Consider the following 14,734-nt stretch of genomic DNA (forward strand, 5'->3'; position numbering starts at 1 on the left):
AAGTAAGAATAATTTATGTACACATTTAAGTGAAACAAGAACAAAATTAATCCTAAGGTTTACTGATGAACCTAATTCTATTTTCTACCAATTTGTTTGTAGAATTTCCAGCCCATTTGTCACTAACCTCTAACTTCTTGTAGTCATGGTTGGCCGGATGCAGAAGCTTGTTGGCTTGAGACGTAGCTTGTTGAATGGTTTTTTTGACTGATGGAATGTCTTCTTCTGACTCTGTGGACGGGGAAGAAGAGACGGCGAAAAAGAAGACATAAAAACAATGACGAAAGATGCAAGAGTAATAGAAAAGAAGTCATCAAAGGATGACGAACATGGAATGATCAGCCAATGAATTATACCCCAAAATTGCTGTTTCAACCACATACAGTGGTGTGAAAAAGTGTTTGCCCCCTTCCCGATTTCCAATTTTTTTGCATGTCTGTCACACTTAAATGTTTCAGATCATCAAACAAATTTCAATATTAGTCAAAGATAACAGAAGTAAACACAAAATGCAGTTTTTAAATGAAGGTTTTTATTATTAAGGGAGAAAAAAAAAATCCAAACCCACATGGCCCTGTGTGAAAAAGTGTTTGCCCCCTCCTGTTAAAACATAACTTAACTGTGGTTTATCACACCTGAGTTCAATTCCTCTAGCCACACCCAGGCCTGATTACTGCCACACCTGTTCTCAATCAAGGAATCACTTAAATAGGACCTGCCTGACAAAGTGAAGTAGACCAAAAGATCCTCAAAAGCTAGACATCATGTCGAGATCCAAAGAAATTCAGGAACAAATGAGAAAGAAAGTAATTGAGATCTATCAGTCTGGAAAAGGTTCTAAAGCCATTTCTAAAGCTTTGGGACTCCAGCGAACCACAGTGAGAGCCATTATCCACAAATGGCGAAAACATGGAACAGTGGTGAACCTTCCCAGGAGCGGCCGGCCGACCAAAATTACCCCAAGAGCGCAGTGACGACTCATCCGAGAGGTCACAAAAGACCCCATGACAACATCCAAAGAACTGCAGGCCTCACTTGCCTCAGTTAAGGTCAGTCTTCATGACTCCATGAAATAAAAAAGAGACTGGGTAAAAATGGCCTGCATGGCAGAGTTCCAAGACCAAAACCACCGCTGAGCAAAAAGAACATTAAGGCTCGTCTCATTTTTGCCAGAAAACATCTTGATGATCCCCAAGACTTTTGGGAAAATACTCTGTGGACTAAGGAGACAAAAGTTGGACTTTTTGGAAGGTGTGTGTCCCATTACATCTGGCGTAAAAGTAACACCGCATTTCAGAAAAAGAACATCATACCAACAGTAAAATATGGTGGTGGTAGTGTGACGGTCTGGGGCTGTTTTGCTGCTTCAGGACCTGGAAGACTTGCTGTGATAAATGGAACCATGAACTCTACTGTCTACCAAAAAATCCTGAAGGAGAATGTCCGGCCATCTGTTCGTGACCTCAAGCTGAAGTGAACTTGGGTTCTGCAGCAGGACAATGATCCAAAACACACCAGCAAGTCCACCTCTGAATGGCTGAAGAAAAACAAAATGAAGACTTTGGAGTGGCCTAGTCAAAGTCCTGACCTGAATCCTATTGAGATGCTGTAGCATGACCTTAAAAAGGCGGTTCGTGCTCGAAAACCCTCCAATGTGGCTGAATTACAACAACTCTGCAAAGATGAGTGGGCCAAAATTCCTCCACAACTGGAAAAGACTCATTGCAAGTTATCGCAAACGCTTGATTGCAGTTGTTGCTGCAAAAGGTGGCCCAACCAGTTATTAGGTTTAGGGGGCAAACACTTTTTTACACAGGGCCATGTGGGTTTGGATTTTTTTTCTCCCTTAATAATAAAAACCTTCATTTAAAAACTGCATTTTGTATTTACTTGTTATCTTTGACTAATATTGAAATTTGTTTGATGATCTGAAACATTTAAGTGTGACAAACATGCAAAAAAATAAGAAATCAGGAAGGGGGCAAACACTTTTTCACACCACTGTACTGTTCCACCATAGACTTTATATAAAGGTGGGCGAGGCATCTCATCTGCCTGTCACTTTAAAAAAGTAAAACCAGAAATAACAGGGTTAACGCTACATTATCGAGGTTCCTCTGCAACTACCCGACAAACAGCAGCTGTCAATCATGCCGTCACACCCTCTTTGAGTGTTGAGCAGCATCTTCTTGTCATAGGACCTGTCTTGTCAATCTGCTGGGTGGCTTCAAGTGGGGGAATTGTCAAAGCTGTTTGGGAGAGCTACAGAGAGACTTCAGGTCCACTTTTCTAGTGCTGCCAGTGATGTTACCAGGGATTCAACAGCAAGATCAAAATACAAGAGACTTCATGATGTTCTCACCTGCGTGCACTTTGTTTTGAATCTTGGAGTAATGCATGATGCCCTAAAAGAACTGAGTGATTTATGCAGGATGCTCCAAAACAGAGGAACAATGCTGCTTGAAGCGGAGAAGCTGCTGGCTCGAAAGATTCGGGTCTTTGAGACCATGGTTCCAACACCCGGCCCCTCCACAAAAACTGTTCTTCAAGTTGAAAGACAGAGAAATCTTTCAGAAATGTAGCCCTGCATGATAATTCAAATATAGTCAAGATCAATGCAGAACAGTTCTTTTGCAGCATTTCATAATTTGAAATAATATGAAATCCAGGACGGCTCCAACAATGTCCTCATGTCAGCACACAAGAAAGCTCCTCACATAGAGGGGAAACTGGACATACAGCGTGGTGATGCACAGGTGCTTCGTTTGTATAACACACTAAAAGTATAGAGAAGAAATTTCGTGAATACAAGGACCTGAGGGCATCCCAGACCCCAGCTGACATGGAGCCTCTACTTTAAGCTGTCCACACCATTGTGGTGCCTACCTGTGAATGTAAGCAAGCCTTCAGTAGCACGAATGACATTCTTACAGTCAAAAGGAACTCTCTGCCTAAAAGAAGACTGTCTAATATGTTTTTTTCTGCAATGCAATGGGCCACCATTGGAGCAGTTCATTCCACAAATTCAAGTAAGGTAATGGCCAGCGAAGGGAAGAAGATCTGCAGATGAAACAAAAAGCAAGGCCCCTCACCATTCAAGCACTGACCCCAAGACCTGCTGGAGCCTTTTTTAAATACGTTAACATCCTATTCCTGGTGGATATCATCACTGTTGAATTATGATATCAGCAGAATCATTCTTTTCAGAATAAGATTTTATATTTCTATTTAGGCTACATTCTCTGTCTTTGGCTGCAAGTATTTGTCAACTTTACCTGATGTTTCCTTATTCCAAAGTGCCATAGGTGATAAGTGAAGCTGAATTATTTGCCATTTAATGTCATATCCTCGCAGAATTCTTCACCACACTCACAACTCATTTTCTCACTTTGTGTCTCTTTCAGCTTCTGCCTGCTAGAAGAGGTACTGATAAAATAGCAGTCAAAGAGCCTGGCAATTCAGTTTAACCCACAGAACATAATCCCTGCATTTCTGTAAGTATGTAAGCATCTTATTCACTATGAATGAAAGTGTTGTTTTTCCTCCCAATAGTGTCTAGTGTTACTGCTTTATGCTACCATGAAATATTCACTGAGATGACACGGCCTAAGTATTTACTGATTAATCAGTTTGGTTAATGTAAGGGGAGGAAATTTGAGGTGGTACCTGTAAATTCTTAGGTGTGCATCTGGATAACAAACTGGACTGGTCAGCAGGGAAATGCTATGCAGTCAGTGGTGGTGGGTGTCCTTTTATATGCTGCAGTATGCTGGGATGGCAGCATGGCTCACAAGAACACTAGGCAGATGGACAAGCTGGACAAAAAAGATGGCTCAGACCTTATTTATGTAGTTATTTATAGATGGATTGATTTAAGTTTTTTAAAACCTCTATTACTACTGACTGACTTTTATTGGTTGTTTATTATATTATACTCTCTTTTAAGCCTTGATCTATATGCGTGAGCTACAAGATATATGAATTTCCCTTACAGGATGAATAAATAAATTAATAAAATAAATAAGTCTCTCAGTCAGTCTGTCTATCTATCAATTTATCCATCTGTCTATCTATCAATTTGTCTGTCTGTCCATCCGTCCATAAATCAGAGGGGCTTATAGGCAAAAATCTAATAATGAAAATGTTGGCCTTATTCTGTCATTCTGACTCATGAAGACAGTAAAAAGTTGTTTGGAAATTTTGATGGTGTTGTTTGACTGTCAGAAGGAATCTTGGCTGGACATAGGACGTAGGTGGCCATCTGCCTCGACTGAGTCATGAAGTCTTCACACCGTACCAGGTATCAAAATAAACAGCAGAATACACTTTTTGTGATGAACAACTGTCTACTGCTCTGTGCGACAAAGCAGTGTCAAGTCATCCATTTTTTTTAAATCATGGCAAATTTCTCCATTGTCTCAGACATAGGGCTGACATTATATCCCACTTCATGAAAAATAAATATGAAATAACGCTTGCAGGCTAACCCAATAGTTGAGTGGGTAGGTCGCTTATCACATGGACACATATGCCCGAAGCAATGAGTCCCCGGTTTGGGTCCCAGCCAGCTGGACCTTCTGGACATTTCATTCTCATTTCCTGTCAATCTCCACTGCCACTGGGAAATTAAGGCATCGTATGCTCATAAAAAGAAGAAATAAAATTCAAAAAACAATGTTGTTGCTTTTTATAGTACCGACTTCAAAGTTATGATCACAAGACGGATGCAAGACTTCAGTAAATAAAACAATGACATGTATTTCCGACTAGAGTATCAAACCATCATGTTTCTGATATTGCTAGATTCTAAATAATCTCCTCTAAACAATGATGAAAAGATATCTCTACTGGCAGCATTCTATGGTGAGATACATGTTTAATTTTGTTTTTGTTTTTTTAAATCATTAGATGTAGTCTTTCTTTACTTGATTTAAAACTAATATAAAAACAATATGCAGGTATTATATCAAATCATGGACGTTCTGAATAGCAAGATACAGGATGTATGAATAGCCATTATAACGAAATGGAATATACTGTTAATATTACCTGCTAAGTCTATAACATTGATTTATTTCAAACACTGCATTTTCTTTTAAAGTACAAAAATATTAATCTACGTTTCAATAATCACATTATAGTCAATAATAGTTATTTGTTCAAAATAATGCTCACAAATGTTAATCCATATAAAGCACAAGAGAAAATAGAGCAACATTAATTCTGTTCTTATTTAAAATAAATAAATCAATAACAATAAGAACTGACAAGAGTTCCGTTTGAGTAGAGGATCAATAAGCAGTACCAGTAAGAGCAGCAGTACTGCTAAAATCTTAACAATACCGTTCTCCAGAGGTGGCCAGAGAAAAAGACAAAGAATCATCAAAGTCATTAAAGTTGAAGTGAGATATCTTCTGCAGGGTATACCGAGCATCAGGTCATCCTGAGGTCACACAAACTTACAACACAGGACGCCACTGGTTTACAGATAAAACTTCCCAAAGCTCCCATGCCATAAAACCCACCAGGCCAAATCAACAGTCTTCCACCTCAAACTGAGGGTTCGCCTCTCCAACTTTCTCCACATTCCATATTTGAGTAAAGAGACCTACAGCAAACCTTCTTCCAAAAGTAACCCAGAGTCATTCATCAACCCACCAGGAGCAATATGAGAAGACATTTCCACCTCGCCTGCCTGCTGCACAGTAGATGCCCTACCAGCCCTGCTCTATGCTGATTGCCTGAGAGACTTCCAGAGAGACTACTATTGCATCTTGTGCCACTGAGCCACAGACTCCGGCGTCAAACGACTGGAGGAATCCCGTCGTTTGTCTCCACAAACCGCAGACGACTTGGAAACAGCAGTCTGTCCTGCGCCGCAAGAGAGACGCTCCTGTCATTGTGTGTGAATCATCACAAGTAGGCCAACAGAGTCTGCTCTAATCAATTGGGTTGATGTTTGACAGCTAATTGATCAAATTCCTAAACCCTTAATCTATTATTACATCGTGAATCGGATACATTTTTCATAGCCTAACCTAATTATTTGCCCCCCACAATCACGCTTGTTAGCTCTGATAAACAATAATCCATGTCAAAAATAAATATTCATAGAATTTATTTTTGGTGTTAATATTATTCAATATCCTTTTATAGATCCATCTGTGTTTTGTTTATTCCCTGGAAACCCACATCAAAAGGAGGTGCCTTTTATGGAGGAATTACGTTTAAATTTTTTGACAGATCCTGCTTATGTACAAAAATTTTATACTTTTTTGTCTTGTGGAAAGTGGTGCCCCGAGTCTTAGCAAGTGAAAAATATTGATAATTGTGGCTTTATATCGCTACTAGATTCATCTTCTAGAAACCAGCAGGAATTTCTTTACCTGAGTCAATACATCTAATAGATGAGGAGATATTTTATAGGTTAAGTAAAAAAAAAAAAAAAATTCTGTATAATGCCCTGAGAAGAGAAATCCAATGATCACCAAAGTCAGGAGGATTTATCCTCCGGGGCCCTTCACTGTTATCACGACAGCTATGCTGAGGGGATGAAAGCCTGTTGCAACCCTCCAATTCCTTTAGCTCTCAGTAAAAATGAATTCATCAACTTCTTTAATAATAAAATTGTGACCATTAGGGAAAAATTGGCCAGACCTTTCCTGTCACTATCATGGATGTGTTGTCAAGCATAGCACCACTGGAGACATCTGTGAGGACCTGATTTGTACTATTTCTCTGCTGTACAATAATTGCCTCATTCAAATCAATGCATTCTGTTTATATTTACATTTTACACGGTGTCCCAATTTTTTGGGAAACGGGGTTGTATACCAATCACTAATCCCATTTTGCACCACACAACACAGCTTTTCCAGCAGTCAGGCTTTGTTATGTACTACCATTTTGACAAATCTACATTACGAAAAGTCATGCTGAAATAGCTTTCAAAAACTCGGCTTTCCTTTTGATATTGAAAAAAAAAATCATGTAAACATGATGAATTTGAGACAATCTGAAACTGAAAGCATGTCTCATAGCAAAGTCAAAAGAGTATATACAGTGGGTACGGAAAGTATTCAGACCCCTTTAAATTTTTCACTCTTTGTTTCATTGCAGCCATTTGCTAAAATCAAAAAAGTTCATTTTATTTCTCATTAATGTATACTCAGCACCCCATCTTGACAGAAAAAAACAGAAATGTAGAAATTTGTGCAAATTTATTAAAAAAGAAAAACTGAAATATCACATGGTCATAAGTATTCAGACCCTTTGCTGTGACACTCATATTTAACTCACATGCTGTCCATTTCTTCTGATCCTCCTTGAGATGGTTCTACTCCTTCATTGGAGTCCAACTGTGTTTAATTAAACTGATTGGACTTGATTAGGAAAGGCACACACCTGTCTATATAAGACCTTACAGCTCACAGTGCATGTCAGAGCAAATGAGAATCATGAGGTCGAAGGAACTGTCCAAGGAGCTCAGAGACAGAATTGTGGCAAGGCACAGATCTGGCCAAGGTTACAAAATAATTTCTGCAGCACTCAAGGTTCCTAAGAGCACAGTGGCCTCCATAATCCTTAAATGGAAGAAGTTTGGGACGACCAGAACTCTTCCTAGACCTGGCCGTCCAGCCAAACTGAGCAATCATGGGAGAAGAGCCTTGGTGAGAGAGGTAAAGAAGAACCCAAAGATCACTGTGGCTGAGCTCCAGAGATGCAGTAGGGAGATGGGAGAAAGTTCCACAAAGTCAACTATCACTGCAGCCCTCCACCAGTCGGGGCTTTATGGCAGAGTGGCTCAACGGAAGCCTCTCCTCAGTGCAAGACATATGAAAGCCCGCATAGAGTTTGCCAAAAAACACATGAAGGACTCCCAGACTATGAGAAATAAGATTCTCTGGTCTGATGAGACCAAGATTGAACTTTTTGGCGTTAATTCTAAGCGGTATGTGTGGAGAAAACCAGGCACTACTCATCACCTGCCCAATACAATCCCAACAGTGAAACATGGTGGTGGCAGCATCATGCTATGGTTTTTTTTTTTCAGCTGCAGGGACAGGACGACTGGTTGCAATTGAAGGAAAGATGAATGCGGCCAAGTACAGAGATATCCTGGAAGAAAATCTCTTCCAGAGTGCTCTGGACCTCAGACTGGGCCAAAGGTTCACCTTCCAACAAGACAATGACCCTAAGCACACAGCTAAAATGACAAAGGAGTGGCTTCGGAACAACTCTGTGACCATTCTTGACTGGCCCAGCCAGAGCCCTGACCTAAACCCAATTGAGCATCTCTGGAGAGACCTGAAAATGGCTGTCCATGTTCACCATCCAACCTGACGGAACTGGAGAGGATCTGCAAGGAAGAATGGCAGAGGATCCCCAAATCCAGGTGTGAAAAGCTTGTTGCATCATTCCCAAGAAGACTCATGGCTGTACTAGCTCAAAAGGGTGCTTCTACTCAATTCTGAGCAAAGGGTCTGAATACTTATGACCATGTGATATTTCAGTTTTTCTTTTTTAATAAATTTGCACAAATTTCTACATTTCTGTTTTTTTCTGTCAAGATGGGGTGCTGAGTGTACATGAATGAGAAATAAAATGAACTTTTTTGATTTTAGCAAATGGCTGCAATGAAACAAAGAGTGAAAAATTTAAAGGGGTCTGAATACTTTCCGTACCCATTGTATAGCATATGATGCCTTTGTCTTCTAAAGTTATGATGGTGGAGTGCCACCATGTTCAAGGTTCAATTTAGCCATCTATTAAAACAAGGAAATTATACTTGTGTTAAGGATTGTCTTACATATTATGAGTTTGTCTTGATAATATTGTTTATTATTACTGAGAAAACTTTTGACAGAGCAATGTTGACTCACCTTCCTCCTTCAACTTCAGAATAGCAGCATGGATCATACAGGGCAGAAGATGGCGGGCCAGGTCTGCAGGTCTCTGCATTACCAAATAGTGCAGAACCTAAAAAGACAGTCAACACCCAGCTTTAGATTTTCCCATTAATGTGGTTTCTATTTGCTTATTAATACTCTTTCAGGTATACATTCAATGTCTGTGCAGGCCAACATATCTTGCTGAATATCAGAAAGATACTTGATGAAGGGCAGTCTTTCTTTTTAAGGTTTATCCACCCAGGCAAAGTATTTAAATTTAGTTCAGCTTTGGCTTTGAGATAACATTAACTATAAAAAAAAAAAAAAACTGAGAAGAGACTTGTTATATCCCTTGCCAATACTAAAGAAAGCTGATTGGATAATTGTACAAAGAAGATGTTCGGGTGTTTGCCTAGTTCTTGGTGTGACGGGATAATCCTCAGCCCAGAAAAAAGTAGCTCTTTTCAGAAACTTCAGCTTGTCAGCAAATGGTAGGATATTTCCTGATAAAGTCATACTATATATAAGAAAACTAGTTTGTTATTTTGTAAGGAGAGAGAGAGCGAGAGAGAGAGAGAGAGAGAGAGAGAAATAGAGACTGCCTCAACAATCCACTATCCTCTATTCTTTGTAATCACATACACTGTGTTTTATGCAATATGTTTTTGGGTTATCTGTCCATCCATCTGTCCTAGGCTCATGAATGAAACATCTTAAGAATTCTTTAATTCTTCAAATTTGGCAAAAACTTTGACACTAAAGATGGTGTATGGCCTGCCACATCCTAACTATTATTACCTAATGGAAGGATGGAAGATCTGTTCCAGTCAATGTAGTAGTCAGAGGTATTAGAGAATATATCCAATACGCTTAATTGCCTATTGAAGAGATGAGTGTGGGTTTTGTAGGAATAGCAATATATTAACCGCATTCAGTACTGATCTTTGAATGTGTTTTTTTATGTAGATGCTCTGACGCTGCCAGAAGTTCAGTAAAAATGTTGCATAGAAGGAGAGTGGGAATCCTTGCCTAGCCCCCTGTGCAGTGTGCATCTTTGTGAAGTTTGTCCATTGGTAATGACAGTGGCTGAAGATGCACTGTTTAGAATCAAAATCCAATAAATGACTCCCCAAAGCTAATTCTTCCTGGTGTGGTAAAGAAAAAATTCCAGTTTATTTTATCAAGACTTTTTCTGCTTTTAAGGTTACAATGATGGCAAATGCCTGTTGCAATGATTAATAGTGCATATTTTTCCGTTGCCACGTCAGAAGTGGTATTGAATTCAATCCCAGCTAATGTCTTAACAAGTACTCATTATGCAACTGTTGCACTCCAGACAAAATTATTTCTCCTTCAGTATATTATTTGCAAAAAAAAAATAAAAAAATAATACAAGTTAATGTCAGCAGATGATCTGTGTTTACATCTAAAATGAGTGATCCCAGAGATAGTTTGGAGGCTCTTTCTGCCCTTGTCAAGTCAGTGATTTTTAATGTCAGTTGTAGATTGATCAACTAGTAAAACTAGAAATTACCTTTTCCGCCTCCTTAGTGTCATCAAAAAGTCTTCTCTGGCGGCGTGCAGGTGTAACCCTTGCTGTCTCCCAGGCCTCTACCCACATGTTGCCTGGAATCTTCATCCTGGCACTAAGTTCACCTTTCGCCACTCTGTTACCCTTGTCATCAACCACCTCCTCTTCCACATAATCCCTAGGTGAATACCAGCGCACAAAATCCTCCAGAACACAGCCTGGATTGGCTGCCTGTGGGGAAAGAGGGAAAAAAAGTTTTATTTTAAATCTAACGTCTCTGAAATTATATTTCTATAATTAAATTATAAATACCATCCACATTAACTTGCGCCATTAATACCTCCCTCGGCAATCAATCCTGGCCCTGTCCTCTAAAATAGATATGACTGACATCTATGTTTGGATCAGGATTTCACGATTACATTTTCTTCTCAGAGAACTTTCCTTGTAATTGTGAAGTTGATGTTTAAGGTCAAGGGATGCTTGAAACCTCACGAAATGTGTCGCATACATCCTGCGTGGTGAGATGATACATCTGAAATGTATTTTGCGAGTGGGCGTGGCCAAACGGCTCGCTCGCTGTGACACAGGAAGTTGATGTTTAAGGTCAAGGGATGCTTCAAACTTCACGAAACGTGTGACATACATCCAGCGTGGTGAGACGATACATCTGATATGTGTTTTGCGAGTGGGCGTGGCCAAACGGCTCGCCAGCGCCCCCTGCTGGAGACAGGAAACGAGACAAAAATAGCAACTTCAAGCGAGTATACGCGGTCCCTCACGCACTGCACGTCGGGGAAATGGCTTCGGGGAGGGGGCGCGCGGGAGTGCGAAGGCCCGTTATCACTGCTTGCTGAGCACCGATGGTGCGAAGCCCTATTGTTTTTCGTAAAAATGTTCTTCTTCTTCTTACGAAAAGTGATTTGCCTTTTTGGAGGCTTTATCATATTCAAAACTTCATGAAAGTGGATACACATGTCTCCCGTCGAAAAATTTCGTATTCTAGTGGAGTCGCCAGTGGGCGTGGCCAAATGGCTCGAGAGTGCCCCTTAAAGAGATGCCCCGGCGGCCACATTTACCTAAATTCACAAAATCTGGTGGACACGTGTATCACACCTAGACGCATAAAAAAGTTACATTGCACTATTACGTCAACTCAACAGGAAGTCCACCATTTTGAATTTAGTCGCCATTTTGAGCGATTCTTACACGTCCTTCGTCGTGTAAGGACGTGTAAGAATAGATATATCTATCTGTATAATTTAGTTTCTATAGATAGATATATCTATCTATAGAAACTAAATTCAAGTCGGTGCGACAAAATCCCTAGGAGGAGTTCGACAAAGGACGTGTAAGAATCGCCCAAAATGGCGACTAAATTCAAAATGGTGAAATAATTTGTTTTCGTCGATGCGTGTGCCCGTAAAGAGGCGGCCATTTTGAGGGCCTCGCCATGAAACTACGAGTTGCTTTAAATCTTATGTACATGAACCTACCTTCTCCAAACATCAAGTCGGGTCACAATAACCTAAACATGTAGTTGATGATATATTGAAACTTTCGATCGACTTTGTCAATGGGCGTCGTCGTGACGATAATTGACAAAGTCGATCGAAAGTACCTGAGTCAATACATCTAATAGATAATAAGATATTTTATAGGTTAAGTAAAAAAAAAAAAATTATGTATGATGCCCTGAGAAGAGAAATCCAATGATCACCAAAGTCTTATCAAAGATTTATCCTCCGGGGCCCTTCACTGCTATCACTACAGCTATGCTGAGGAGATGAAAGCCTGTTGCAACCCTCCAATTCCTTTAGCTCTCAGTAAAAATGAATTCATCAACTTCTTTACTAATAAAATTGTGACCATTAGGGAAAAATTGGCCAGACCTTTCCTGTCACTATCATGGATGTGTTGTCAAGCATAGCACCCCTGGAGGCATCTGTGAGGACCTGATTTGTACTATTTCTCTGCTGTACAATAATTGCCTCATTCAAATCAATGCATTCTGTTTATATTTACATTTTACACGGTGTCCCAACTTTTTGGGAAACGGGGTTGTATACCAATCACTAATCCCATTTTGCACCACAAAACACAGCTTTTCCAGCAGTCAGGCTTTGTTATGTACTACCATTTTGACAAATCTACATTACGAAAAGTCATGCTGAAATAGCTTTCAAAAACTCGGCTTTCCTTTCGATATGAAAAAAATCATGTAAACATGATGAATTTGAGACAATCTGAAACTGAAAGCACGCCTCATAGCAAAGTCAAGAGTATATATAGCATATGATGCCTTTGTCTTCTAAAGTTATGATGATGGAGTGCCACTCACATGTTCAAGGTTCAATTTAGCCATCCATTAAAACAAGGAAATTATGCTTGTGTTAAGGATTGTCTTGCATATTATGAGTTTGTCTTGATAATATTACTATCAAGACAATTGCGGCAAAGTTTGATGTCTCGCCGTGACACAGGAAGTTGATGTTTAAGGTCAAAGGATGCCTGAAACCTCATGAAACGTGTCACATACATCCGGCATGGTACATCTGATGTGTTTTGCGAGTGGGCGTGGCCAAACGGCTCGCCAGCACCCCCTAAACTGCCGCTCCGGCACCTAGTTTCACCTCCATGCACCAAATTTGTTGGACTTGTGTATCACACTGAGATGTACCGAAAAGTGTCTCGGCATCATGAATTTGTTTTCCTCGATCGGTGTGACCGTGTCGTGGCGGCCATTTCGAGCATCTCGCCATGAACCTACAATTGACTGTAACTTTTATGTACATATTCCAATCTTCCTCAAACATTACATCTTTGATTGCAGTCCCACCCTGAAGACACCTGATAATACTATTCCGTCATAGTTTTAATTTCAATTGTGACTCTTTTCTATAAATCAATTTTTAGGCTTATGCTAATACTGAAGATTAGTATTGTCTCAAGGGTCAAAACCACACCAGGGGTCTATCTACCTGCCATTGCTCTTTCATTAACCTTTTCCCAACCAGTACACAGATTCGAGCAGGGGTCTCCACCCGTAGCTTGTAAACTACAACCCTTATTCCAAAAAAGCTGGGATAAGGAAAATAAAAACAGAATGCAATGATTTGCAAATCACATAATCCAATATTTAATTGAAAATAGCCCAAAAACAACATATCAAATATCGAAATGTCAAAAAAAAAATAAAAAAAAAAAAAAAAAAAAATAAAAAAAAGCTAATTCTAAATTTCATGCGAGCAACACATTAAAAAAAAAAAAAAAAAAAAAAAAAAAAAAAGCTATGACAGTGGCAACAAAATACTTGAAAAGTTGTGAAAAGCTGAAAAAAAAACAAAAAACACTAAAACAACTAATTAGGTTAATTGGCAACAGATCAGTAACATGATTGAGTATAAAAACAGCATCCCACAGAGACAGAGTCTCTCAAGAATGAAGATGGGGAAGGGTTCACCATTCCGGACAAATTGTGCAACAATTTAAAAATAATGTTCCTCAACCTAAAATTGCAAAGCATTTGGGGATTTAATCATGCATAGTACATAAATCATTTTGAAATTCAGATGATCCGGAGAAATCTCTGCACAAGGGAAAAGGCTAAAAGCCAATATTGGATAGCTGTGATCTTTGTGCCCTGAGGCGGCACTGCATGAACAACAGCCACAATTCTGTAGAGGAAAACATTCCATGAGCTCATGAACACTTCCAAAAACCATCGTCTGTCAACACCGTTCATCGCTGCATCCACAAACGCACGTTAAAACTTTACCATGTGAAGAAGCATCCATATATAAACATGATCCAGAAATACCACCGCCTTCTCTGGGCCTGACCTCATTTAAGATGGACTGCAGCAAAGTGGAAAACTGTCCTTTGGTCTGACAAGTCCAAATTTGTAATTCTTTTTAGAAATCACAGACGCCACGTCCTCTGGATTAAAGAGGAGAGGGACCATCCAGCTTGTTATCAGCACACTGTTCAAAAGCCAGCATCTGTGATGATGTGGGAGTGCATTAGCACATGGCATGGTAAGCTTGCACATCTGGAAAGGCACCAATATATATAGGTTTTGGAGCAACATATGCTGCCATTCAAATGTCTTTTTTTTTTAATTTTTCAATTTTTGTTTTATTTTATACGCTTTATTAATCCCCGAGGGGAAATTTCTTCACTACAGCAGGGGGGCTCTCAGGGGGGAGCTGCTGCAGCAGGCTGCCACTAGCGCGGCGCCAGGTAACCTGACCTGAGGTGCATGTTTTTGGATGATGGGAGGAAGCCGGAGAACCCGGAGAGACCCCACGCA

General features: G+C 39.8%; 1 protein-coding gene across 6 annotated transcripts in view; it reads right to left on the reverse strand.

Annotated features, from left to right (window-relative positions):
• rab3gap1 (RAB3 GTPase activating protein subunit 1) overlaps positions 1-14,734 on the reverse strand; it is a 52,253-nt gene that overhangs the window by 13,120 nt on the left and 24,399 nt on the right. For all 6 annotated transcript variants that reach the window (XM_069156274.1, XM_069156275.1, XM_069156273.1 and 3 more), the window contains 3 exons: positions 10,426-10,653; positions 8,883-8,979; positions 128-231 (listed from right to left, as the gene is read on the reverse strand). In XM_069156274.1, coding sequence (XP_069012375.1) covers positions 128-231; positions 8,883-8,979; positions 10,426-10,653 — 429 coding nt within the window. The remainder of the gene's footprint in view (positions 1-127; positions 232-8,882; positions 8,980-10,425; positions 10,654-14,734) is intronic.

This window comes from Embiotoca jacksoni, unplaced genomic scaffold (assembly GCF_022577435.1).
Source record: "Embiotoca jacksoni isolate LCO1_2020_lvr unplaced genomic scaffold, fEmbJac1.0.p SCAF_20, whole genome shotgun sequence".
Classification (NCBI taxonomy): Eukaryota; Metazoa; Chordata; class Actinopteri; family Embiotocidae; genus Embiotoca; species Embiotoca jacksoni.